Source organism: Corythoichthys intestinalis, chromosome 3, assembly GCF_030265065.1.
Source record: "Corythoichthys intestinalis isolate RoL2023-P3 chromosome 3, ASM3026506v1, whole genome shotgun sequence".
In the NCBI taxonomy this organism is placed as follows: Eukaryota; Metazoa; Chordata; class Actinopteri; order Syngnathiformes; family Syngnathidae; genus Corythoichthys; species Corythoichthys intestinalis.
The window spans coordinates 21,118,583-21,144,197 of NC_080397.1; the positions used below are offsets into that span (position 1 = coordinate 21,118,583).

Consider the following 25,615-nt stretch of genomic DNA (forward strand, 5'->3'; position numbering starts at 1 on the left):
TCCTTGGCCATGTGTCAGCGTGCATGGGAGGTGACTGGAGATCAGATGCTATTTTCCACAACAGAGAGGAGAGAGCAAGCCCTTTTTATTATTTTTGCACATGCTAATGAACCTTGGCTGACGCCGCTTAGTCACACACAAACACTGTACTATAGTGATGCCACTTTTTTTTTTCTCGTCTTAACTTCTATTATAATTGATGTATATGTGGATTTAAAAAACAACCAACATCACACGCACCCCGACACACCCCCATACGCACACACACAGCCAACAGATGTCTTATTTTTTATCATTATCACCAACGTTGTGCGCTGATCTGAGCCCTGGCCATTGGTTTGAGCTACTTAGTGGCTGCAGCTGGTTGTGAGAGAAGTGTGGCTGCTACAAAGGCAAATAGTTCATGGATGGTTCTCTGTCCTGCATATCTCCCAGCACGCATGGTTTTTAATGAATGAGTTATCAAAACATGACAAGCTAAAAATGAGTTATTGTTAGTGGCAGTGCTTTGAGCCAAAAGTCCAACAACCAGCAAAAACATTAAAACTAGGGCTGTCAAACGATTAAGCTTTTTAATCGAGTTAATCACAGCTTAAAAATTAATTAATCATAATTAATTGCAATTCAAACCATCTCTAAAATATGCCATATTTTTCTGTAAATTATTGTTGGAATGGAAAGATAAGACAAGACGGATATATACATTCAACATACTGTACATAAGTACTGTATTTGTTTATTATAACAATATATCCACAAGATGGCATTACTATTATTAACATTCTTTCTGTGAAAGGGATCCATGGATAGAAAGACTTGTAATTCTTACAGGATAAATGTGAGTTTGTATATTGTGACTAAATATTGCCATCTAGTGTATTTGTTGCGCTTTCAGTAAATGATACTGTAGCAAGTCTGCCCAAATGCATGATGGGAAGTGGTGCAACCATGACTGTGTGTGGGGGCTACAAATGTTGTATCTTCTCTGCGTTGGGTATCACGAACGGTGTTAAGAAAAAGATCAATTCCACTTATGCTTCCACACATCTCTTCCCACTATAATTATAGTGGTTGTGGGAAAGTTATCAAAGATTTGCCAGTCAAAAGCTTGACACTAATGATTGCTTGAACCTACTTCACTCACTTGGCGCTGCCTCTTATCTCTGTATATAAGAAAACGACGACATTGTAAGCTGTTTGCGACAATGCATGAATGGATCGTTCCAAGCATACTGTAAATACGTAAAAAATTTTAGCGTGATTAATTTAAAAAATTAATGACCTCCCATTAATGATATAAATTTGACAGCCCGAATTAAAACCATTATATTCATCTGTTCATTCATCTTCCGTACTGCTCATCCTCATGAGGGTATCATGAGGGTCATGAGGATGCTAGTTCCTGTCCAAACTAACTACAGGCAGTGGGCTGGGTACACCCTGAACTGGTTGCCAGCCAATCGCAGCGCAAAACGAGAAAAACAGTAATTCACGCACATACGTATTCATAACTAGGAACAATTTAGAGTTTTCTCTCAGCCAAGCATGTGTGATTTGCATGCATGATTTGCATTCATTTCAAATTGAAAAACCAATCTATAGATTAATTTATAGAGAATCCCTCATTATATACATTAATTAATCATATGGTAAATTACTTTGATTTAAGTTAAAGTAACACAGACAGTCAAAAATCTGACTTCTTTAAAGCAGCGAAATCTGCCAACTTAGCTTTAGCTATCCAGGATATTGTCGCAAATATATAGGAAAACAAATTTACAATGGCTCAGAATGATAAAACCCCAATCTACCATAGGCCACACAGAGGGATATTGGTTAGTGGAAGGGAAATATTTTATTAGATTTTTTTTTCAAATGTTGAATAAAATAAATTGCAATTTGTATTGTCAATTGGTTTGTTGTAAATTAAAATGATTTAATAAAAATGTATTAGAGGCCAATGACGGTATAGTAGTACACTCGGTAGATGGTGAAGGTTTTTCCGTGAGTGTCAGTGGTTGTCTATCCCTACTTATTTATTTATTTCATTTATTAATTTATTTAATAGGGACAGTGCACATTGATGAACATCTAAAAGATGTAAATATGCCACATTGTAGCAAAAATTTACATCTGCAGTCCCTAGGCAGGTAACGCAAAGACAAAAAGAGACAACAAAGAACAAAAGATAACGATAAAACAGCACAGTACAATAGGTTACTAAGAGCTGAAAAGTCAGTGATTGCAGGACTGGTTTACTTTCAACCACTGCTTAAGTTGAGTTTTGAAGGTTCGTACTGTGGGACACTCTCTGACGGCAAGTGGTAAACTGTTCCAGATTTTACAGGGAATTGTGACCTTTGGTTGACCATTCTAGAGTATATGGTCTGCCTTTCACCTGAAGTCAGCTGGGGTAGGTTGCAGCTCCCCATTGGAGTGTATCCAAAAACCATTGAAGAAAGGAGATGGATGCATATTAGTAAGAGTAATTATTACAAAAACAGACATTGAAATATTTGTCACCAAACATACAATTTAATATGTGATCAAATACATAATGAATATAATACTTATCAATTTCTACTTGTGAACTGCAGGTGTGCATGCGTAATAATGGCCATACACTATTTATATGGAACAGCCACGCTTTGAATTTGGCTCCACCCTAGCAGGAAAAGTCTAACTGCCGGATGTGTTGACGTCTGGGATGCTCAATATGACTGTGGAGTGTTGTTGCTTCTGCAAAAGAAAGATGAAGCTCTAGCTTTACATGCCTGTCTTGTTTGCAGAACCTCAATCTCTGATGAGGATCCCTCTACCCTGGCCCAAGCGGCCCATGTATGTGTCTGTTTATTTTGGATTAACGTTATTGTTCCTCTATGCTCTAACATCAACACCTGCTATTCTGGTTCCCATTAGGCACACAAGCCCCACCATCAATCCATCTAGAATGAGAAGAGGGGTGGCTTTTAGAAAAGAGATGGGCAGAAAGAGGGGTTGGGGTGTACTTTGTGGGTCAGGCCGCTGTGTCAGGTTACTTCTTCAAGCCCCGTCCCATAGCTGGTAATGGCTGGTCCCTGCAGTACATTGCATTATGCATCAGCATTAAGGCAAATGGAATGAAGCAGAATCCAATTACGGCAAAACAAACAGGTGGGCTCAATGCGGCTTAGGTGCTGTATTGTTTCAATCACACAGCGAGCCAAACCTTATTGCATCAGTAATGTTATCTGGAAAACACATTTCCTTGACCATTCCATTCGAAATTTTACAGCCATGGTTCTGTGGTGGTCGAAGAATATTGTTTATTATATCATGGTGGAAGAATTTTGTTCTTGGAAAATTATCTGAGGGTAGAATGGTGGAGTAGTAGTTTGCATGTCTGGCTTAGATAGTTCATATTGTAGCTCGGGCATAAGTCTGACTGTGTTATGCGCTGGCCACAATAGGATACAATAGCACCCCAGCAATGACGAGTGCTATGGAAAATGGATGGATGAAAAAATATGCTCTATGTATTACTTATTTTTTTGTTGGTAAAATCAAAGTTTTGCCTTTTGAATGTGTCACTGGCTTTGATAGTCACAAGGATAATGATTAGCATTGACATTTGTACTCAGAATTCACATTGAGCATCTGCTGTCCTACTAAGTGGTGCATTAATAGGACCTCCATATTAAAATGAGGAGGTGGCACAGATCCAAACTGATTCCTCTTTTTCTATTCCCTGAGAGATATACAGATGCAATTAGAAAGTTACATGTTGATTAACATAATTAAACATTTCGGTATTTTCAGAAGTTTTAGATCAGTGCTATTCAACGCCCAAAAAATGCTGAATCAACAATGACACAAACAAAAAGATAAAAATATCGGTACTGGTTGGGTTATATTTACATTAAAGCTTCTTCTCTCATTGGTAATCTCATACTATTCATTAATATGGTATATTTATTTAATGGGATCTAATTCAGCTTTGGTGTCTTGTTTTCTTAGTGCGGATTGAACTGAATAATGTGGAGTCCCGTGCAGAACATTCCACACTGACTAGCTCTGCCATCTCACTATAAAAAAGAAAGGCACGTTGGTTTTGGCTTTGTGAAAATGCAGTAGATTCCAGGATTTTGGGTTTAAATAAACCACTATCCAAGAGCGAGGACAACACGGATACATAATAAATACACATAGATATTAATCTTACAGATGCTTTTTTGCGTAAATTTCCATTTGCTAATGAGAGCATTTGTAAACGTTATCTCTAGGTGCGGAGACAGTGAAAGAGCAGCCTTAAATAAGGTTGAAATAAGTCAGACAAATGGACATGACTTTTAGATAATGTATCCACCCACAAAAATAGCAGTCACATGGCAACAAATACAGGCAAAAACTACAGATCATCACTGAGAATCTACATGCATGCTTGTGCTTGTCTGCAAACTGTGTGAGCGTAAGAAGATGGAAAAGCATCCACAGCGACGAGGCCCATTAAGCAGATGCTACCGCTGCGAGCGCACTATGGGAGAGAATGATGAAGTAAGGACATAGAAGGACTTGGGTTAAGGTAGCTGTGGAGACATGTACCAGCCTTCTGACATCTTTTTTTTTTCAAACGAAGTTAACCAAGGCTCACTGTTGCAATTGTTTGCAAAGTTGAAGAAGCCACATTAATGAGGAATGAGAAGGTTCATATTCACGTTTAAAGATTTCAAATAACAATAAATTCTTGATTTACGAATGCAGTGGAGTTGAGCTTTTTGAAACAGCCACACTATAATAAATCATAGTACATAATGTTTAATTGCTGCACTTAGTCTATCTACTGGAACCATAATATTGCTGTTACGGCCTTCATATCCACAAAACGCTAAATGTACAAGGGTGTGTCATTGGGCATGAATAAGGAGAGAGGAAAAATAAATGCATAGAAAATATCAAATTAGTTGTTATAGGTAATTATAAATATTGGTTGCACGTTAACAGCCAGCATGTCCTCAACTTCAGGATGGCGAATAATGATCAGCTTCTGAACACCACCAGTTGAAGCATGAATAATTACAATTGGCAAAGATGGGCACACAGTGAATTTTCAATCATTTGGAATAACTTGCTGTTTTCATTACTCGCCATCACCCAAACAGTTCAATTCAGTTAGGTACACGTTTTGAATCGCAGCTTTTCGTGTAGTCAAGAATGTACAGTACTGTATCAAAATCATGGTGTATCTATCTGGTTTCCCTATCATTTACATATACAGTATGCTTATGTATGCTGTGAGAGAGAAAAAAGGGAGGATCTCAATTTCATGCTATAAAACGGGAGAGCAAAAGAGGCAGCGGGACATCTATTCATCAAGATTATTATAATGCATTGAAGACAGCGTGCAGCATGTGGCTACTGTCTAGGTCTATTCAAATGCATACTGTGCACACGAGAGAGGGCAATGCATGTGTACTTGTACGTGCGTGAAGGTCTGAGGCACATAACTCCATCCTGTCAGCTGACTTGTGGCTGCCGGTGACAGGCTTGATTCGTCATATGAACAGATGAGTGGGCTGAGTAATGACGGCAACCATATGCAGGTCCATCCATGTGTGAAGTTGCACAGATAGATTCCGTTTACAAGGTCCACATTTTTTAAATAGACATTTCCTTATTAAAGGTTCCAGAATTCTACCTCTATTATCAATTCATAGTTTTGTTATCAGATAAATATCATGATGTTTTTTAGTTTCATTATCATTAAATAGAAATTGCAAAATGTCAGAAATTATCTTAAATATAAAATAAGAATGACGGATATCCTCACCGTTCTCTTAACCCTTCTTGTACGTCGACAGGTCATGTAACCCGTGTTAAATTTTAACATATCATTTAAAGTGAAACTGCTATTTTTGATGTTTTTATTGTTTGGATACTTACTCATAGAGGTCAAATTGACCTGTTTTTTTTTTTCTTACTTTAAATTGTTTAATTTTTATTTATGAAACATTGTAACACATATTTTGCAGTGAAAGTATTGGTGGGTTATTTAATATTAGGATATTTACTCATTGATGTCAAATGGACCCATCATTTTGTTAAAAAAAAATGTATTTTTGTGTATTAAACATGTTTTGTTAGTGGCACATACAATTAGTCTAAAAGTTTGAAAAATTAAGTTTCAGACACTCATGGCCATTGCTGGCCAGGACGTTTATCGCCGTCAATGGCAGTCAATGAGTCTGACCTTATCTTTAATAATCTGGCATTTTTTTCACATTCCTTGGGTCAAACTGATCCAGCAAAACTGGGGTAACAAGAGGGTTAAGCTTCCACACAGGGAGCCCCCAATTTACAGGTATCAATATCAAACTGAAAATCCTCTTTGGCCAATTTCACACCCATTTTAATAACTATGTGTCTTATGAGCTAAAATTAAGAGGAGAAAGATTTTCATTCTATAATAATCCTATTAATTCTATCGTATCTTGTTATCATCTGATGAAAAAAAAAATCTGATTTTGATTGCTCTGTTTTCATGAAGAATGCATTGTGTGATGTTCAGTCTACTAGCGCTTTAACGATACACAAACTCACGAATCAATTTGTGTCACAATTTTTGATCCATGATTGGATACATAAAATGATTTTCTTAATTTTACTTTATTTAAACGGAACCTCGGACTTATTGTAGGCTGTAATAAGCCACATTTGTCCTCTTTTACTAAAATATGTTTATAGAAACACCTAAGATATTGACATTGATTTATACATCTATAATATTTAATACATGCTTTGACCTACAGGGGGCACAGTGTTTTATGTGCGCAATGGATGCTTGAGGTGATGATGTAGTTTGTCTCTGTTACTAGACGAACACTACCAGTGTTCTGCCATTCCTTCCGCGGCAAGACGTCCAACTCATGCGCACATCGGTTTAGAAGTGGCGAACATTTACTATTTGTGTTTTTATTGGGTCATTTATTACCTTTTCATTGCCTCAAAATACTTTAGGCATGTTTTTCCCTCTCATACTTTTTAAGCATTGTGTTTCCCTGTGGGAGCTTTAAAGCAGATTGTTGATCTGTTGACCACATTAGCCACGTAGCGTAGTTAAACCACCCTTATTTGATGTTACTACGTTTAAGTATTTTCTTAAGGCATCTTTAGTATGTTTTGTCTGTATGCATGTAAACAAAACAAGGTGACAGTGCACGATAGTACTTTAGGTGTCAAATTCGTCTCTTGTAGCACATTTTGCCGGTGTAGCACATTTTTGCAGAATACCGGTTTTGTCATACTTTCATCTTGTCTCATCCCGTCTTTCCTATTCATTTTGCTTTTTCTGCTCGTTTTGTGAAATATCGACAGTGCTGTCATGCTCATTAATGTTCCTTTCGGGTTCAAATTGAAAGGGTTGAACAGATGACATGTTTACGTCGCTAAACTCATACTCTGGAAGCCCGGCAACATAACCATGTGACGTCACCGCCCTGCGACGTCATTAACAATGGCAACCCACTAGTTAAACTAATTTTACAAATTGTATAAAAATGAAAACATCAAGAAGGGCTTCAATTAGAGGCGTGCGAAATTTTTGATTCATAGATTATTCACGATTCGGCCGCCTAGATTCGAGAATGATTCATAAACATCCAAATTCCGATTATTGAATTATACCAGGTAAAGCGGAAATAAAACACAGTCAGCGCGGTCTTTGGGACGCAGCGGTCTTCGGGACCCAATGAGGAACGGACCGAGAGTGAATATCTTGTTCAACTCATGCCACTAGATGAAAAAAATACAACAACAAAAAACAATCATACCTGGATGCGGCCGACAGCCACTACAAACAGCAACCAGTTGCTAGTTGCTACAAACATACGTTAACATATGGCTATGGTAGATATCACATATTGTAGAACTAGATGTGAAATGACAGACGATGACAGCATTGGAACATATCCAAAGAACTAGATGCGAAATGACAGACTTGCCGCCATCTTAAAGCAGTTGACTTCTCTGGAAGGCTCTGTTGTAGTGAGCCCAATTAACTTTTTATCTATAATACTTCTAAATCGGCAAAATCTTGACTTGAATCTATCTTTAAATGATAAAACAGTTTTAAAACTTTGACGTATCAAAAGTAGACAGATGGGAAATTATGGAATAACGGGAACAATTTTAACAACTTTAACGGTTGATTCACAACATTAAATTAATTGAATGTAGTTTAAAGCTTTGATACAGAATGGGGACTTAAGTATTTTATTTACTGTTTTTAACTGTTAACTTGATACTAAAATAGTTTGGTTTAGCCTGAGAGGATTTTTGAACAATTTTGGAACTAATGTACAAAACATTAAAAGTGTGGTGGGGTGCATCAATAATCGATTTATAATTGAATCGGAGCCTCTGAATTGTAATCGTAATCGAATCGTTAGGTGCTCAAAGATTCCCAGCTCTAGTTTCAATATCAAATTACTTTAACTCATAATAATGTTTATCTTTTAAGAACTACAAGTCTTTTTATCTGTGGATCCCTTTAAATTACATTGAACCTATTTTAAGAAATAGCCTGAACACAAATAACAACTAGGAAACAACAAGGAAAGTGAATGATCGAACACTATATATACATATGGTAAATAAACCGTGTGTCTAGCGAAAAATAAACTTAAAAACAACATAACACTTTGGCAGCTTCTCTACATCACATTTGTAACATTAATCAACAAAATGTATTGCTTTCATACAAAATTAACCTCTGTCCCTGAAAATGTCAACAAAAACCCGGATGGAGTTATTTTTAATTAATAACGTTTTTCTAAGTAATAGCAGCCTGTCTACTCCATGAGGCTTTAGATTGCATGCCCTGTTAAAATGTCATCTTTACACAAGAAAATACTTTCATTGAGGCCCAGAGGCTCTCCAGAGAACTGTTTTCCCTGCGCTCTCAGACCACAGTCAGGTTACTGAGGCAAAGAAAACAAACGTTTTTGCAAGCGTCACAGGTTTTGGTCTAAGTCTCAGATCATCTTGTTGAAAAAATTGCAAATTCATTTATTTTTGAGAGCTACGCATGAAGGTGGGTATCTCAAACCTGCCTTCTCAGACCAGGAGACAGGATCTTGACTCAGTGTGTCGCGATTTTGAATTACTTATCGTTACTGTCTGATGTCTATGATTATGAAATGTCAATCTAGGATCGGAGAACATACTGTGTAGTATCTGAGTCTTCTCACAACCTTTGACTTTTCTATGGATTCATAAGGTAAAAACTCATTTTTGACTGCCTAAATAAATTGTCAGCTTGAAATTTGGATAATGCTGCAAATGCATGGCAGTGGACTGAATTAGCGTCTACAAAATTCTGTGATGGTAATGGGCATGAAGGCAGCGACTGGGAGGAATCAGAGAATGACAATAGCTCTAGAGAACTTGAAAATGATGCTAGCAATGTTAAAATCAATAAAAAAGACAATAATGGTTCAGGTTAGGCGTTACAGAGCAACCAGTTGATGGTCAAACCCCTTGGCTGTTGATGAGATCCTAATACTGTTTCAGAATGAATTTAAAAAGTTAAATACCTTTCAGTCCTTATATCATGGCTGAAATGTGCAATAATTTTCTCCCTGGAATGTCTTGAGTTTTTGTGACAAATTTAGTGGTGTTACGGGATCACAAGGATGCTGGGTGCAAAGGAAAGTTAAAGGGTAGTTGTAAAAACATAAATTCATTGAGTCTTTTTTTGGGGGGGAAATCCAAGACACAAAGACCATCCAGTTTAGGGCTGCAGCTATCGATTATTTAAGTAATCGATTAATCTATCAATTAGTTAGTTCGAATAATCGAGTAATCGGATTAGGAACATTAAATGCGTTGCAAAATAATTTTTAGGAGATGTAAAACAAAGGCTTGCTTAGATTACACTTTCAAAAGACCATTGAATGTGAATACAAAAAAAAAAGAAAATGTGTTTTTTCATGCTATGCAGAATTGCACTAACATTTCACAAGAGCAAAAAATGCATTTAAAACTACATTCAAGTCTCAAACAGTATATAACAAAGAGAAATGAGGATCGAAATACAACAAAAGTACAATTGGATAATTGGACAATACTTTTAACAAATCGTTCAAACACAAATTCCTAAAAAAAAATTGCCGAATATACCTTTAAATTAAATTACGAATGCATAAACAATCATATTGGCTCAAACAAAAACTTATGTTGGTCTTAACAAGGAGCAGCTGGATTAATCCATGTTAGATGAGTTGTGTCTTATTCAATGTTGCTACTAGAGGGCAGTGTATCCATCCAAATCAATAAAATTAAATGCAAACACTTTCAGAACAAACCATTACAATGCCACTCAAATAAAACGAATCCTTGAAGCAGCCAAATGTGATTCGAAGCTTTTTTTCCATTCAAATTACTCGAGTTAATTGATTAATCATTGCAGCATTAATCCAGTTGCTAATCGTTATCTCTTGGAGATTACTTGATTCTTTTAAAATCACATTCTGTCACTCCTTTTTTGCATTCGTACTGCACCTATACTACCAAATGATGTGGTCTTTAAGTATCGTCACATGAGGTCAAATAGTGCAACGAGTCTATTGTGATGAGCTAATATTAGATATCTTTCCCTCGTTTTGATTAAAATAACTCAAAAACAGGATGGTGTTCATAATATATATTTACAGTATAAAAAACATGCCTGCATCAGCATTCCTCAAGATGGCTTTCACTTAAACCACTGCAGCCCTGTGATCCCTGACCTGAAAAGTGCTCCTGCCGTCCTCGCTTATCTCCCCTGTCAGTCCAAGAAACTCACTCGCTGCTTACTCTTAATGCTACCTTTTGCTGAATTGCTTATGTATGTGAGCAGCACAACATTTCAAATCATAATGTTGATTCTGACACATATCAACAATAACCCGATTTAGAGGGCAAGATGATTTTTGGGGAATAAAACGGAAACTTGACAGCGATTTTGCAGAAAAGCTCTTAAGAAAACATATTTGTAATTGATTAGTCTTTAATGGGTAAGTTCTACAGTTGAGATTTTATTCAGCCCCGTGATATTTTGCAAAGCACCTCAGTGTCCGATAAATACAACCTTTGCGGTAGACCACATTCTGTGGATGCATGTTGCTGTCGGATTGTGTATTTCACAATCTGTTTCAGGGTCATGTATTGTTAATGTTATAACATCAGCAACAATAACAAACATTAAGTTCTTTAGAGGAAAAACTAAATTTTACTTATTTGTTGGCAAGGGATGTCTGACTGTTAGGAAATACTGTTTTTTGTTTTTTTAAAAGTCATACTATGGTAAAAAAAAAAAAATTATAAATAATAATAATAATAATAATTAGAGATGCCGATCGATCGGGTCCGATCACGTCATTTTCAAAGTATCGGAATCGGCAAAAAAATATCGGCCATGCCTTTTTTAAATATATATATATTTTCTAATTAAATCGTTTTCTAATTGTATCTAACGTTACAGACATAATATATTACACTCATCCAGAGTCTTTAGTTTAGGCTTAAGGTAGGGTTATCAAATTTATCCTGATAACGGCGGTAATTATTTTTTTTTAAATGTATCACGTTAAATATTTAAGGCAATTAATACATGCGCTGCATGACCCACTCACGCATTGTCACACTCAATCTGTAATGGCGCCGTTTTACTTATATAGAGAGATAAAAGGCAGCGTAAAATGAGTAGAGTGAATTTTGGCAGCCTTTGGAGCCTTTTTTTAATTGGCTAAAGCCTTGCAATCCCTCTCCCTACGATTAGAAATATCATGGGAAGCAATGTGGGGAAGCAGGGTAGCAATTGATCTTTTTCTTAACAGCTTATGTTATTACCCAACGCAGAGAAGATATATCAATTTGTAGCACTACGCACAGTCATGGTTCCACTTCCCATCATACTTCCCATCCAATATACAAAGTCACAAGTCTTTCTATCCGTGGATCCCTCTCACAGAAAGAATGTTAATAATGTAAATGCCATCTTGAGGATTTATTGTCATAATAAACAAATACAGTACTTATGTACTGTATGTTGAATGTATATATTCGTCCGAGTTTTATTCATTTTTTTCTTAATGTATTGCCAAAATGTATATGATCGGGAAAAATAATCGGGAATAATTGGAATTGAATCGGGAGCAAAAAAAAGCAATCGGATCGGGAAATATCGGGATCGGCAGATACTCAAACTAAAACGATCGGGATCGGATCGGGAGCAAAAGAACATGATCGGAACAACCCTAATAATAATCATAATTTTTAAAAAAAAAACTGCTAGTGACAAAGCGCCGACAATAAACAAAAACTGAAGAATGACGACCTCCGACTAAGTACATTCCTGCTGCCCTGCTCATGTTGATGAATCTCTTTTGGTTAACGGAGCAGAGAACACTGCCTCGTCTTATTTAATTTCTTCAGACGCAACAAAAATCACCTCTCGACCCGCAGTAAACTCGAGGGGCGAAAACATCATTAAGCTGTGCTTTCTGCACATAAATATGATGTGACATCTTAATACTAATCTACAAACAAGAAAGCTAATCAATCATACCCCTGACGACTCATTTTTAATCCCACTTTGCCTCAGCCTCAAGTGTTAACAGAAACGAGAAATGGCTGATATAACTGTTAAATGTTTATGCATGCATGTATTATAAATGTATTCCATTCAGAACTATTCTAAATCAATACGTACCAGTGGCATATCCCACATAAATCCAGATTGAGGAAATTCCCCATCATGAATTTCATAAAAAAGGTATGCTATCATTTCTTTAAATTAACTGATAGAACTTCACATGTACATGAGCCAAGTAAGTATTCATGGCTAATCTCTGCGTTCACGGACAGTGACCTCTGTCTCAGGACACATTGACATTTGTGCCTGGTGCAGGTGTGCAATATAGCCTACTTGGGCAGCTAATGGTGCATACAATTTTCTCTGTTAGCCACGCTACACTACACTACACTATGCACTCGCACAGGGAAGGCAAATGTGCTACAAGGTCACCATCTCACTGCTACTTCTGTGGTGAGCTGCACTGCTTGTCAATAACTTCTCACTGGAAGTTACATGGCATTTTTTTCTTTCTTCTTTTTTTAAAATTATTTAATAAATTTATTTATTAATTTATTTAATATTTTTTAAAATGGAGCTATAAAAACATTACACGATGTTACTCCCATTGCATAATTATTAGTGCTGTCAATTTTATCGCGTTAACAGGTGGTAATTATTTTTTTTTATTAATCATGTTAAAATATTTGACGCATTTAACGCATGCACGGAATGACCTACTCGTGCATTGCCTCAAACAGATTACAGTGACAGTTTTTTGCACATTGAGAGCTAAGAGGCATAGAAAAGCGAGTGGACACAAGCGTTCATTGGACTGCGCCGTTTATTGGCATAAGCTTCTCCTTCACAAAGAACATAAGTATCATTTAGTGAAAGCACAACAAAAATAATATTCCTATCTCTCAAAAAAAATAATGTTCACAAAAACAATGCAAAGAGAACTGGCATTCTCAATCAAAATAGCTATGCAAAATACACATAAAACCTACTCAGACTTTGGTCAAACTCTAGTCAAACATTTCATTTAGCTTAACAAATACACTGGATGGCAATATTTAGTCACAATATGCAAACTATCAGACGTCTCGTACGTTGTGAAGCCAGCACTCAAATGACCGTGAAATACAATGGATGGACCAGTAAACGGGGAACTACGGCGTCAGTCGAGGGACAAAACACACTCATTGGCTTGATTTCTAAGTAATTTAAAACTTGCCATTGACACCTAGTGGTGTATTTCAATCACTGCCTTACGCAGTTAGAGACACTGTGGAAGAACAGCAGATAGCCCATGTGACGTCACCGCTCGGCGACGTCAACAATGGCGAGCTACTAGTTTATTTTTTTTTCATTGAAATTTTTACAAATGTTATTAAAACGAAAATATTAAGAGGGGTTTTAAAATAGGATTACTATACTTTGTACTAACATTTATCTTTTAAGAACTACAAGTCTTTCTATCCGTTGATCCCTTTAACAGAACGAATATTAATAATGTTAATGCCATCTTGTGGATTTATTATTATAATAAACAAATACTGTACTTAGGTACAGTATGTTGAATGTATATATCCGTCTTGTGTCTTTTCTTTTCATTCCATCAATAATTTACAGAAAAACATGGCATATTTAAGAGATGATTTAAATTGCAATTAATAACGATTAATTAATTTTTACGCTGTGATTAACTCGATTAAAATTTTAATCATTTGGCAGGCCTAATAATTATATATACAGTGAAGAAAAAAAGTATTTGAACACCCTGTGATTATGCAAGTTCTCCCACTTGGAAATGGTGTTTAGCTTCTTCTATTTTCTAATAATTGCTCCAACGGTGGATCTTATATCACCAAGCTGCTTGGCAATTGCCCCGTAACTCTTTCCAGCCTTGGAGAGTTCTAGAATTCTAATAAGTGGAGTGAAGCTGGACTTTGTAATGGGAGCTAACAGGTCTTTGACGCTCACAGTTCTAGCTAATAGGTGTTCAGATACGTACTTATTTGCTGCAGTATAATACAAATAAATTGTTAAAAAATACACTGTGATTTCTGGATTTTTTTTTGATTGTCTCTTACAGTAGAAAAACAAAAAAATTCCAAATTTCAAACCCGCCCATCATTTCTACTAGTAAATTGGAGAAATTGCAAAATCGCGAGGTGTTCAAATACTTCTTCACTATATGTATGTCTTGTGACACGACCCCCCCATTTTTTTTCCCTTTTGGCCATGCCTATGACCCTCCGTTTCCCATAGCAAGTCTTCACATACTTGTTATACAAACTTCAAAGTAGTATTTCTTTTTTGTAATTACTCTTGTATACCAAATAATCCTCCTTGGACCAATCTTGGATAGCAGATCCCATTGTATGGGGCTTCTTGTTTGTTTTATAAATGAACAGTGTAATTACAGAACTCAGCATGATGCTGCCTCATAATCTGCAACATTTACCCCCCAGAAGGAGGTTTTAGGAATAGCCACCAAAAATCCATCTGCTTAGAAAAGCATTTGTGTAATGTCGCATTTTATAGCCAAACCTTGTTTCATGTCAATTTACCTCACTTGGCACAGACATTGAATAATGAAAATACGGTGTAACCAAACACATTGTTCATAAAATTTACAAACATATATGAAGCTGCCAAACCCGTAACAGTTATAGCACCAAGAATCATTACAGATGCTGACAAATAAAGAAGCATAATCCCACATATTAGCATGAATTAAAGGTTGGCAAAATAGGACAAAAGATTGTTAGAGTTTGTAGCACGTATTCATGGTGGTTGAAGAAATACTCGTGTACTGTATATAGACGAGTGGTCAACTCTTGACTGCAGTTTAGCAGCAGTTGTCTCAAAGTTGATAATACATTGAATCAAGCATGTACTGTATGCTCGCTGCGTACACAGGAAATGGAGAGTGACCTGAAACAATATTTAACACTCAGATGACCGTAACGTAAAGCCAACAGACCTGCTGCTGGCACACAAACAGGATTAGCAAAAGATTTTCTGCAGCTGTGGCATTCAGTTTTGCTCTTTTAAAAGGATTAAAGATAAAAGATTAGAGATAATCAAGTCTGAGCCACTGTTTTTTTTTCCTCATGTTTTTCCACAATCTTAACTCCTGAATATTCACAATAACGGCATATTCAACCCAAATGTAACCTGGGAGAATAGCAGTAATTAGGTTGCCCGTCTAGTGCTTTAATTTAACGGCCTCAGTTGAATAGTTGTATTTATCACTGGATTATTAGGACTGTTTAGGAATACAAAGATGCAGTCTGAGAACTCTCCGGTAGTTCTACTGCAATGAGTAAAGACCCAATATGTTTTTTCACCCTATTGAACCCACATAGTGTATATGGCATTGTCGACGAAGGGGAACTCTTTAGAAGCCTAAATAATATGAAGAAAGTGGTCCAGTAATTTTGTTGTTTGGCCCTTTTCCCCCCAAAACAAAGGTTAAAACGAATAGTTTCATAGCTCAATAACTTTTGTAAATCACAATAACTGAGCTTCCACCTCCCAACTTCAAGCTCTCACCTTCTCTCCCTCCACTGATTAACCCGCATCCACCCTCCACTCGTGCACTGAAATGTTGAATTTTGGCCGCAGTCACTTTCTTACGATTGGTTGAATTTCTTCTTCGGGGTCTCTTCTTTGAGGGTCAATGTTTATTGGCAAACCAACCAAATGATGGCTTCAGTTGTTTGTCTTCAAAAAGAAAAACTTAAGGGTCGTACAATCCTACGACTGTGTTGTTCCACCTTTACATGTAGCTCCTGCTGTAGAGCCAATATCTGGATTTTAAAGAAACATTGCCTGATGCTTGCGATGATGATGATGGTGGAGATAGAAACAGGCGCAGTAGATGAATGAATAGTACAAGTGTAGTTGGCTAAATGTAACTCCCTCTCTATCTTCCTTCAGCTCTACATTCTGTTCACCAAAAAGACAGTCCAATCCATCAACAGCTGTCCCTCCTGCTTTTAATGGACATTGGAGCTGGACACTATGGTGGCGGGAAATCACATGTCAGACAACTTCATGGTAGATGACTTTAATATCCGCCTTGCGAGCCAGAGAGGCTGTATGCTAGAATCATTCAATAGCCAATGAAGCCGCGGGCCACTAAACCAATACGCCGTGCAAGAGTAGAATGCATGTGTTCCATGGAAGCCTAGTCGGTCACAGTGTAATTTAATCTGGCCCTCAGGACAAGCATCTCTCAGATGTAAAAAATAAACGTTACAAGTAGCAACATGAGAAAGTGGAGGAGCTGTTTGACCCTTCGCTAACCTCCATCGAGCTCTTGAAATCCCTACATCTTCATTAACATGAAACTTTGTTTAATTTGTGTGTAAGTGACAAGAAGCATATTCTGATGGGAAAAAAAGCGTTAAATAAGTGCAAGCCAGGCTTCTACTTTTTCAGAAAGCAGCAAACTTTGTATGTGTTGGATGGAGCAGGAAGAGGGAAAGTGAAATGAAATCTAGATAAAAACCTAGAATTTCACTTTGGTTAACTGCGTCATAAAAAGTCATAAATCGCGAAAACACATCTCTGAACTCAAAGCCCTACTGACCTGCTGTATGTTGTCACTTGGTAAGCAAACACAATACAAGAAGCACAGCTAAACCTGGGTTCTGAATTTATAAAGATTGTTTGGCATGAGACTATATGTGTGTGCGTGTATGTACAATCATACTGTAATCCGTCGCTACTTCACGCTTCAGTTTCTACGGTTTTAGTGCATAACAAGTTTTTCAAAAATATTCATCAGAAAATTAAACGAAATATGGACAAATAGAGAAAAGATCAGGAAAATGCCACAAGGTCATTAATCTTGCAAGATGATTGGTCGAGACGAATTTCCAGCATCCCTTCTTGTGGAATGAAGCCAGTTTACGAACATACTGTATGCCTATACTCTCTGTGTTGTTTGTTATGGTGCTATTTGTTTCTGCGAAATAAGTGTTTGTGACGCCCTTGACAATACCTTGTAAATGACGTGCTCAGTCTTAGTCTTCCACTGAACTAAAGAAGAAGCAGAAGATGATGACAGTGGAAGTATTAAGGAAGCAAGTCGTGGCACCGCGTAACAAGACACTTGTGAAAATGGAACGGGCGAGTAAGTTTTATTTTCACGTTATGACAATTTTATGACAGGTTCTATTTTTTGGGGTGTGAGAAATGTTGGGTGTGGCATAGGCCATTTCTCATGGCCTGAAATGCATGAGGGATACGTTCTATGCGTAAGAACCCTAGCTATGACCAATAGCAGCTCTTGCAAGAGTGTGGTTGGCGTGGTTATGTGTTTCTCTTCTCACAGCTACAATATTGGTTGTGGTTCTCCCTTCCCATACAAAAGGGTATCGTGGCAAGCTGGTACTTTGAAAATCCATAACACCTCAAATATAGAGGGGATCTTTGTGACAGGAGAGATAGGCTCTGCAATAAATTCTGCGATATTGCAGGACGCCATTGATAAAACTAGATACAATAAGAAAACACTACTGTATATTAGTTTTATAACCTCTGCCAAGGGCGTTTTGTTGCAATGGTGGAGGGTGTGGTGCGTGCTTTCTTATTCACCCCTAATTTCTCATTACTGCATTATTTAGCTATATTGCAATAGGATTGTCCATCCCTGTTATACGGCGGCAATTCAATCAATGTTAGGTCGGATTGTTGATTTAATGTCGTCTGTAGAGAAACATATTTTTTTTCATTGGCACAAAAATTGCACAACCCTTAAAACTTTTCCTCCAATAGCTGAATCAATAATGCATAAACCACGCATGAAACTAATGGCCTCCCATTTCAGAACATAAGTGTGCCATCAATTTTCTAGTCCTGTATTAAATTTGTCATATGGTAGCACTGCACCCACTCCTCCATCTTCCAAGAACGAGTCTCGAGGGAGGATGAACATCCCTCAATCACATTTATTCTCCAAAAATGCACATTTCAGGTCCTTCAATTATATCTTACAAGACCAAGACTTTTTAGGTTTAAGTTGCTACATGTACCATATTTTCCGCACTATAAGGCGCATCGGAGTATAAGGCGCACCTTCAATGAATGCCCTTTTTAAAGTTGTTTTCATCTATAGTGCGCACTGCATTATAAGGCACAGTAGTAGTAGTAGTGGTTGGGGTTGCGTTATCCGAGTTATCGACATTGTACATGATATACATAATATATCGTATAATATATAATGATATTGTCATAACCACGGTCTAGCTTAAATCGCTAGCTATAATTGTCATCTCTTTGACTTTTGACTTCTATATTGTTGCCACGACAACCGAGCCAGGGGAGAGGGGGCTCTCCCATGGTCCCGCCTCTACCTGGAGCTGCAAAGAATTTTTTTTGTGTGTGTGTGTGTTTGTTTCCCCAAAAACGTTCAAATATGTGTAGTGGTAGGTGGAGTCAATTTGACGATTTGAGTTCATTCATGTATACTAGAGTGATTATGGAATTATTATGGAACTGGAATAGGATTATTTTCACTAGATTCATGTTTTTGCACCATTTTGCTGCACTTTTCATTAAATCTACCTAAAAAAATAAAAAATAAAAAATAAAAAAACGAAGCTTTTTCTTTTCATATTACAAAAAGTTATTTATCATACGAAAGATAATACATACTGTAATAGAAAATTCCCGCTCTCAGCAATGCAATAATGTAATTATGTTTGACCGCAAATGTAAACAAACGAAATATACTGTACACACCACAATGTGCAGTGCAATGCTCATGTATATGAAACAAAATAAAAATGTAACTTATGTGCGCACTAAGAGTTGGCTGAGCTGAAGTAGTCATGTGATAACATCTGTGGAATAAGTTGGAAGCTAACTAGTTGCACTGAAGCATCACTAGGGGGCGACAAATAATTCATCAAAGACAGTCAATTAGAGGACATGATAGCAAATTTAATGTGCATTTTTTTTAATTGCACTTGGAATGAATTCGGCGATTTACATTTAAAATGTGTTTCATTATAAAAAATTAAAAAAACATCATGTAACGGAAGCCACTCCAAAACGTATCTTGAGGTACCTCTGTAAATTAATTAACTGAACCTGTATTTTTCAGAGAGTCAAGTCCATTAACCTGTCAACTATACTAAATGCTCTGTCTGCCATTAAAAAAAAAAAGTGGCGTACTGATACATGTATCAAAAGCACTAAAATGCTAGTACCGGTATTGTCGAGGACTAACAAATAACGAACTGATGCCACATGTAATCTTCGAGATTAGTGACAAACATAAACCCACAGGACAAGACCTTTCCTGCTAAGTAAATTGAGGTACTGAAACGTGATGCAAGTTGCTTACCATTTCCAACGTAACTGGTCGAATGAAAAGCATTTGTACTTTTTTTTTTTATACTTCTCATTAATGTGTTTGAATGTTTCTTCTACAACGTTCTTAAGAGAAAATCTATGGGTTGAATTTGGTAATCATTAAAATTAAAAATTATTGCAATGAATTACTTAAAGGCAAAGGTAGTTCTAAAAGTGCAGGAAACTAATTTTATTCAACATTCTATATTAACAACTAAGGCGATATTAAAGGATTGAAGTTCATTTTGACTTTAAATTTCATGGACTATCCATCCTACTGACATATCTGAGCCACAGAGGTTTTACTTACTTTAGCCCCAATCAACTCTAGATAACCTCAGTGTGACTTACTTCTAATGTTAAGACGCAGAAAACTTAATGTTTAACATGTGATGAAGAGGAGCATGATGGAGTATATTACTTTTGAAGACTCCATTATAATGCAGCTGGAAAACTGTGCGAGAACTTTCTTGCTCACTCAAGTCACTCCTTTTTGAATAACTTTGCCATTTTAGGGAAAAGGTTTTTCACGAACTTGTCAACCGCAGCGCTGGGGTGTGAATACAGGGTCGACGGATCGTGGGCTTGTTTCAAGTATTCTTCATTCATTTCACACGAGAATCTTAGAATAAACATTTCCTGAATAAATTTATAGTTTTATTATGGTGAAGGTTGGCCCGGTGGACCAGATAATTCTATTCCCATGATTTATTAAAGAGAAAAAAATGAATTTAAAACTCCTCTCTAAGGCCAAAAAAACTCCTACAGCAGACTGGGTGTTAAATTATGAGGGCACGATGTGAGTCCTAACATCCATTAATTTTGTAATACGCTTGCATGTTTTGTGCAATTTCTAAGATCATTTAACATATCAGCACAGCTAAAAGGAACATGCAGCTTAATAGAAGCTTTGCAAAATGTTCTTGCGAAGACGGACTACCGGCATTTGAGCATACCCTTTGCATACAGCTGTATATTTCCATTGGTCTCTGAGTCAAGTAATCTATAAAGTGTAATATTAAAATGTGGACACTGTGCATTTGCCCAATCTTTTCATGCCAAGGTATCAATAAACATTAACGAATCTGTAGCACAGATAGAGAATGTACAAATCGTACACAACTGTTTCAGGTTGCACTGTGTTGGGACATTTTCAGAATTAGATTTGTTACATTTTTCTTAATGAGGTTAATAGACGCATCTTTAAAATCTTCAGTTTTTGTTTCCCATATATTTCAGCACAATTATCTAATTTTGAAAACTCACAGAATTTTGCAACCCCTTCATTAATCGATACATCATACAGCTGCCAAGCATCACAAGAAAATACCAGAGAATGTAGACTCACAGATGTAGTAATATTCTCTTCCCGGTCTGAACTCAAAGCCCAGAGAGAATGGGGTGAAGAGCTGGAATTTCTCCGAGAACTTGAGTGGCCCATTGGGCGAGTGTGGCCTGTTGCACTCCCAGCGCTTGAAGCCTTTGGAGGACTGGTCGCAGGTGCTGTAGCCGTCGTAGTTGACCATGTAGAGGACGTAGCGTTCCGTCCGCTCTTCGGGCACTGAGTCCGCGTAGTGCGGACAGTAAACATCCAAGTAGTCATTTATGCACACATCGATATGATAGTCCCCACGATGAAATCTAGAAAACAAAAAGTCACATACACATTAATGGTAGAGATGCATGAACAGTTGCTCATATTACCGCAGATGACAGTTTTACAATCGACATATACTCGTACAAGGGTAGCATGCTGAGAATGCAAGCTTGATAGTCGCTGCAACCTTGTCATTGCGGCGTCAAAATTCACTGGCGGCTACACTATTCAAGCTTCAATTAATTTCTTTTCAGGTTTTTTTTTTTTTTTTTTTTTAATCTTTTATCTCTATAAATCTGTCATTACAGCACATACTGTAGCTGCTCCCACATCTGTACTGTACATCGAGGGAAAAATAAAAGTTTGAGAGAAAAAAAATGATTCACCAGTGAAGAAAAACCACTTGAAAATATTTGCAGACAGAAGGACAAACGCAGTCATGGTGCAGCGATACAAGCGGGCACAGATGAGAAATGTCATGATGAGAAAAACGCAGCGCCTGGTCTCTCTGGGCTGTGCTAGAAGAGGCCACATGGGGGTCAGAAGGCTTTGATACATACAGATTTATCAGATGTCGACAACAAATCTAAACAAGCACTCAACACGTCTCAACTGCTGATGACAGAATAGGTCCCACACCTGTGGAATGCATAAATTCGAGCGCAATTGCTGCTAGGGTCTGCAGCAGCCTGGCTTCAGGGTCACAGAGAAAACGCCTGTAAAACATGCTTGTCTGCCATTTTACACTCTCTTCAAGCGCTCTCATTGTGACAGTTCAAGCCACAAAATTGCACATGGACACTCATTGCACAGCTGGTGCCATTGAATCATTTCTCCCACAAATCCATCTGGAGAGGCAGCTGGACATGAGATAATATGTTTTTGAAATTTTGCAAATCTGTCATGTACAGCTTCAAAGAACAATGATTGTGCGTTCTCTAACAATGAGAAGGCCAAATGGCAACCATTGACGAGATATTGGTAGCAAACTCGTAAACAACAATGTCCCACGTGGTTACGAGCCGGAATTTTGCATGTCTTTTTGGGATAAATACAACAAACTAGGGCTGCAGCTATCGAATATTTTAGTAATCGAGTAATCGACTGAAAATTCTATCGATTAATCGAGTAATAGGATAAAACATATATATTTTTAGGTGAAGAGCAATTATGAATATACATGAGAAACCATTTTCAGTCAATCGATGTCTTTATTTTCGATGTACATTGTTGAAAACAGCCAACAATTGCATCTCAAATGTAAGTAGAATTTTAAAAAAAAGACTAATTCACTGCTTTCACTCAAAAAACTTTAAGATCTTATTAAAAACAGAAAAAAAAAAAAAAAAAAAGAAAAAAAAAAAATATATATATATATATCTTACCTAAAAATGCCATTACGCTTGATAACACACATCACTTAAAAGTTAGGATTTTTTTCCACGTGTTTCAATTGAATTTCTATTTGTGTCAAGCTATTATTAAGTTCTAATTAAGTTTTAAGTTAGTCTAAACTGTAAGTCCTGATAGGATTTTGAGTTTTTGCAGTGTTCAAAATAAATGTATGATACAGGCTGTATTGGAGCACATTAGGGGCCAGTGCTACTTGGTGTTTTATCCAGCAATGACTACTGAGCTAAAATTTATATTTTGCATTATTAAGTATTTATTTTACACCCTCATCCCTCCACAACACTATGTTATGTCAAAGCCTGTATGTAAGACACGTTAGCCACGCATCGACAGTGGTCATAATTAATAGAAACCTAGCCCTCCGCAGGGCTAACGTTACGTGAGCTAGTGCCAGTAACGTTAATCTTATTAATTAGCGCTTAGCGCTCTTTATTAGCGCTTAGCGCTCTACTGCTTTAAGATGGCGGCTGTTTACTAATGCCGCTGACTCTGTCATTTCGCATCTAGTTCAACATAAATGTTATCTCTATGAGACGCATCAGACGCTACCTGCTACCAACGTGGCATCATGCGGGCTAGTTTTTAGCAACGTCGGCGTCTTTTGTAGCGGCTGTCGGCTGCAGTAAGTTTTTTTGATTCTTCCTCTACGCACGTGACATCAGCTCGTTGTCCCGCATTAAAGTAGTCCGAGCAAAACGTGATGCTTAGAGCTGTCAAAATAAACGATTCCTCGAGGTGAATTAAATTACTCGGATCAGTTTTTAAACTCGAGTTAGTCGAGTTGCTCGAGTATTCGTTTCAGCTCTACAACAAACATTTAAAAAGTAAATAAGTTGAAAATTTGAAATAATTTGGGAGAAATAACATAAATAAGTAAATAATAACAATTTAAAAAAAAAAAACTAAAAACTAATGTTTTTTTTTTTTTTTTAATTATTATTAACTTAAAGATAAAGTGCAGCAATGCTTCCTGAATGAATGGATGTTTTCACTTATCAACAAGAGCCCTTGGTCAAGCAAGTAGTTTACTACATTACTTTTTAATCTGATTGGCCAATAATGGATGTGACTGGCAGAACATCCATCTAAACAGTTATTTTTTAAGCCCTTGCCCTTTTCCAATTAGTTTCTATTCACTCTTCCCCTGATGGATTTGTGAAACAAACCATCTGGCATGTCGGATTAGAACTACTCTGTAAAACTTTTAATTGAAAACTTGAGACTATAGATAGGGTTTTCTCGAGTACCCCACAAAGTATGAGAAACACCCTGGATTGCTCAGGATTAACATATACAACCATGGTGAACTCCTTTTAAAACTAGAAAGTCAGAAAAAGCATGCGGCTTTTTTCGTTATCCTTTTCAATCCCTGTTGTGCCATTTCTCACTTTATATGCTTTCTATTCAACTGTTGCGTCATCGTAGAGTGTGGAGTTCCGACTCGGAATGGATTTTGTCGGATCAAGTCGCTGCATATGTACTAGAATGCTGATCCGGCATCTGCTGCACGAAGGCACTACACAGTAGCAAACCCAACACACATCAGACAACGTTTTTAAACCCACATGGCAATTCCGGCAATCTGCTTGAAGCCCCCTCACTTGTCACTTCATTTGTGTTGCTATAATTGAATGATTAATGTCACAATAAAGTGGCAAATGTACCCACAGCCATTTCCCATTACTGTGTGCATCTGTGTCAGCTTGCTTTGTTTGTATATTCATTTACAGTATATGTGCGTATGTGGATTGATATCCGAGCATGAACTCACATGTCTTTTCCCCTGCCTGTGTTTACTCTTGCAAGGGTAAATACCGTTGTGAAGCGTTTACATTCAAAGCATGAAGGAGCTCATCTGTAACATCTCATTTAAAAACATGTTTGCTGAGGTCCAGGAAAAGCCATGCATCTTTCTTCCTGTTTTGAAATGTCATCGACTAAATGGTTACATCCGCTCTATCCGTCGGTGTGTAAGTGATGGAGAGGAGATTTATATAAAATGTCTGCATGTGTGCGTTTTGTAATGTTATAGCTGTTCTTCTCTTCAATACTCAGTGTTCACAAGGCTAGCAACTCACTCTGACTGCAAATTAACCTGAGAATGTTTGAATTGGTGGGCAATGGGGATGTAAAATTTAACAGAAATTGCATATTTAACATGAGAAAGAAATGCAAGATAGACATTTCCAATTTCATACACGTGTGTGCTTCATTTGGGTTTGTGTTAGGAATGCAGGGCACATAGTAAGAGAGCAGCAGTTAGACAGAAGCTGGAATCAAGTGAGAAACGGTAACAAGGAGAAAAAGATCACGTTTCATGTGAGAGCTAGTTATGTTAAACAACAGCCTGCCAGTAGATATTTTCAACGACCTGAATACATATTCCCTTAATGAAGACTACTAATACATTGCGGATATGAAATGATTGAACTTAATTGACTTGTATATATGCTCCAAGTTACTTGAGAAGTAAAGCTAAACTTGGCTAAGGACTGTCTGTTTATCCACTTTAAAATCATAACTTCGGAAAGCGTGAAATATGTGCTCCCTTAATTTGGAGTCACGCAAATTCAGTGCTAAAATGTAGGAGAATGAACTCAAAATCAAAATGGTCTACTATATTTCAACTGCCGTATGAA

The 25,615-nt window shown here is 37.1% G+C and overlaps 1 protein-coding gene across 2 annotated transcripts in view; it reads right to left on the minus strand.

Moving 5' to 3' along the window:
- Window positions 1–25,615, minus strand: part of efna5b (ephrin-A5b) — a 133,912-nt gene that overhangs the window by 14,747 nt on the left and 93,550 nt on the right. For both annotated transcript variants that reach the window (XM_057831667.1, XM_057831666.1), the window contains exon 2: window positions 21,315–21,607. In XM_057831667.1, the coding sequence (XP_057687650.1) occupies window positions 21,315–21,607 (293 nt within the window). The remainder of the gene's footprint in view (window positions 1–21,314; window positions 21,608–25,615) is intronic.